General features: G+C 37.5%; 1 protein-coding gene across 1 annotated transcript; it reads left to right on the top strand.

Annotated features, from left to right (window-relative positions):
* Nucleotides 1-1,554: 1,554 nt before the first annotated feature.
* Nucleotides 1,555-2,493, top strand: OR4K14 (olfactory receptor family 4 subfamily K member 14; the record flags this gene model as incomplete). Its single annotated transcript, XM_084240506.1, has 1 exon — nt 1,555-2,493. The coding sequence occupies exon 1, from the start codon at nt 1,564-1,566 to the stop codon at nt 2,491-2,493; it is 930 nt and encodes a 309-aa protein (XP_084096632.1). The 5' UTR covers nt 1,555-1,563.
* Nucleotides 2,494-2,819: the final 326 nt, after the last annotated feature.

Raw genomic sequence — 2,819 nt, forward strand, 5'->3', positions numbered from 1 at the left:
AATATAACCAAAATGAAAATGCATACATTGTGCAAAGATGAAAAATTATGTAATAATTATATAAAATCAAATATAAAAAAATAGGCTCCCACCTCTTCTTGTGTGTTAAAAAATATCACACCCACCACCAAAGCATCCATTGTCCTCCACCAATCTATAGTGCCCTGCACCCCTTTCCTAAAGTGGGTTTGAAAAACAAAGAAATCCCAAGCAGTCTTAAGGTGGAAGAAATCCCAACTCTGTTGCTCCTTAGGAAACAATATCTTGAACTGAATATTAATTGAGAATAAGATATGATTATTCTGAACAAGATCTTCTCTATGATTCATTTAATTATAAGCATTATAACAATTATAACATGATTTTTTGAGAATTTTTTTCCTTCTTTTCAGTTATGAAAGTAGATATATATTCTCATAATTATAACACATAAGAAGCACAGCCATTATAAAGTAATATGTTAATACTATGCCAATCTATATTCCTGATCTACATTCTTTTCTCTCTCTTCTACATATATGTAATTTGCTTAATTGGACCTATCTCCAGATTTTTGAAATATTTATGTGAATTCTGTAAGATTTGTGTTAGCTGTAAATTTGCTAATAATGTTTTATCTACGTTGTTTATGAGGAGCAAGGCTGAGAGAGAATCCTTTAGCCTGCAGTTAAAGGCTGTGCTTCCAGGTGGCACAGATAACATTTTAAAGTGAGACTTTAAGTAACTGTGCTGTTATTTAGATCACATTTTCCTCAAAGGCATGATCTGAGACTGTAAAAGATGCTATTCTATGACTTGCATATACCACTGTGATGTCACTTCTCCCAAATTACTGTATTTATATGTTTTTATACATCATCCCAAACATGTTTACACCCAGAACATGCTTTGTTTTAGCTTAAAGAAATCTTACTCCATTTAACTTTGCCATCAAGAAGTGAAATTTACTTCTCCTGTCTTCAAGACAGAGAAATGTTTGATTTAGATACATAGGTGTCCCCAAAATGTCTCTGCTAGAGTTTGTCTTGTGTTTCTCTGAATAAATGGAGAGAGAAGAGGAATAGAGGCTTGATAGCATCTGTACAAGTGTCTTCGTTTTACATGATGATAGTTTATTAAATTCAGCCTTAATTTTAATTCTTAGTTCTGATTCTGAAAAACAATTAACCAAGAGCAACAACACTGACACAGATGGAGAGAAAATAATACCACCCAGAAAATCTTGTATGTTCTTAGTCCTCATAAGGACTTTTGTTTCATAATTTTTATATGATTGATTTCACATTTGCCTATGAACAAAGCTAGAGAAAGAGACTGGGGTTGTTCCTATAACTTTCACACATGCTGGAGTCTCAGAGTGTCCAACTGCCCTTAAGGAAATAGTGACATTTGAAAAGGGTAAGTACACTTGTTGGTATGAACATTTTAGATTATCTTCTACAAATGAAAAATTATGTTCAGATAACACTAGTTGATCACATTCTTCACCTGGTACTTTACAGGCACTTTCACTTACATCTCTTTTCTCAATATAGATTCAGAATAAATCTGAAACCTGAGGTAATGGACCTGCAAAATTATTCCTTGGTGTCAGAATTTGTGTTGCGAGGACTCTGCACTTCACGTCATCTCCAAAATGTTCTCTTTATGTTCTTCTCTGTGATCTATGTGGCCATTGTGCTGGGCAACCTCACCATTGTGGTCACTGTCATTTTTAACTCCTCTTTGAACTCCTCCCCTATGTACTTCCTGCTGGGGAATCTGTCTTTCCTGGACATATGGCTGGCCTCATTTGCCACCCCCAAGATGATCAGGGATTTTCTTAGTGACCGAAAGCTCATCTCATTTGGAGGGTGTATGGCTCAGATTTTTTTCTTGCACTTTGTTGGTGGGGCAGAGATGGTACTTCTGGTTTCCATGGCCTATGACAGATATGTGGCCATATGCAAACCCTTGCATTACATGTCCATGATGAACCGGCAGACTTGCATCATGCTGGTGCTGGTATCATGGACCACTGGATTTGTGCACTCCATCAGTCAGGTAGCCTTTACTGTGAATTTACCTTACTGTGGTCCCAATGAGGTAGACAGCTTCTTCTGTGACCTTCCTCTGGTGATCAAGCTTGCCTGCATGGACACCTATGTCTTGGGTATACTTATGATCTCAGACAGTGGGTTGCTCTCCATGAGCTGTTTTCTGCTTCTCCTGACCTCCTACACTACCATCCTCATCACTGTCCGTCAGCGTGCCTCTGGTGCGGTGTCCAAAGCACTCTCTACTTGCTCTGCACACATCATGGTGGTCACTCTGTTCTTTGGGCCTTGCATTTTCATTTATGTGTGGCCTTTTAATCGGTTCTCTGTGGACAAGCTCCTCTCTGTGTTTTACACCATTTTCACTCCACTCTTGAATCCCCTTATTTACACATTGAGAAATAAGGAGATGAAAACAGCTATGAAGAAACTGTGGAGCCGTCATAAAACTTTTTAATGAAGTCCATGAAGCTCCATGTTCCTACTTCTCTGGAGCTATATTTTATATGTGCTCAAAGATTTCATTCTGTCATTAATTGAAGCAATTTGTATTGTGTGGCCTTTTAATCGGTTCTCTGTGGACAAGCTCCTCTCTGTGTTTTACACCATTTTCACTCCACTCTTGAATCCCCTTATTTACACATTGAGAAATAAGGAGATGAAAACAGCTATGAAGAAACTGTGGAGCCGTCATAAAACTTTTTAATGAAGTCCATGAAGCTCCATGTTCCTACTTCTCTGGAGCTATATTTTATATGTGCTCAAAGATTTCATTCTGTCATT

Source organism: Talpa europaea, assembly GCF_964194135.1.
Source record: "Talpa europaea genome assembly, chromosome: 8".
Taxonomy (NCBI): Eukaryota; Metazoa; Chordata; class Mammalia; order Eulipotyphla; family Talpidae; genus Talpa; species Talpa europaea.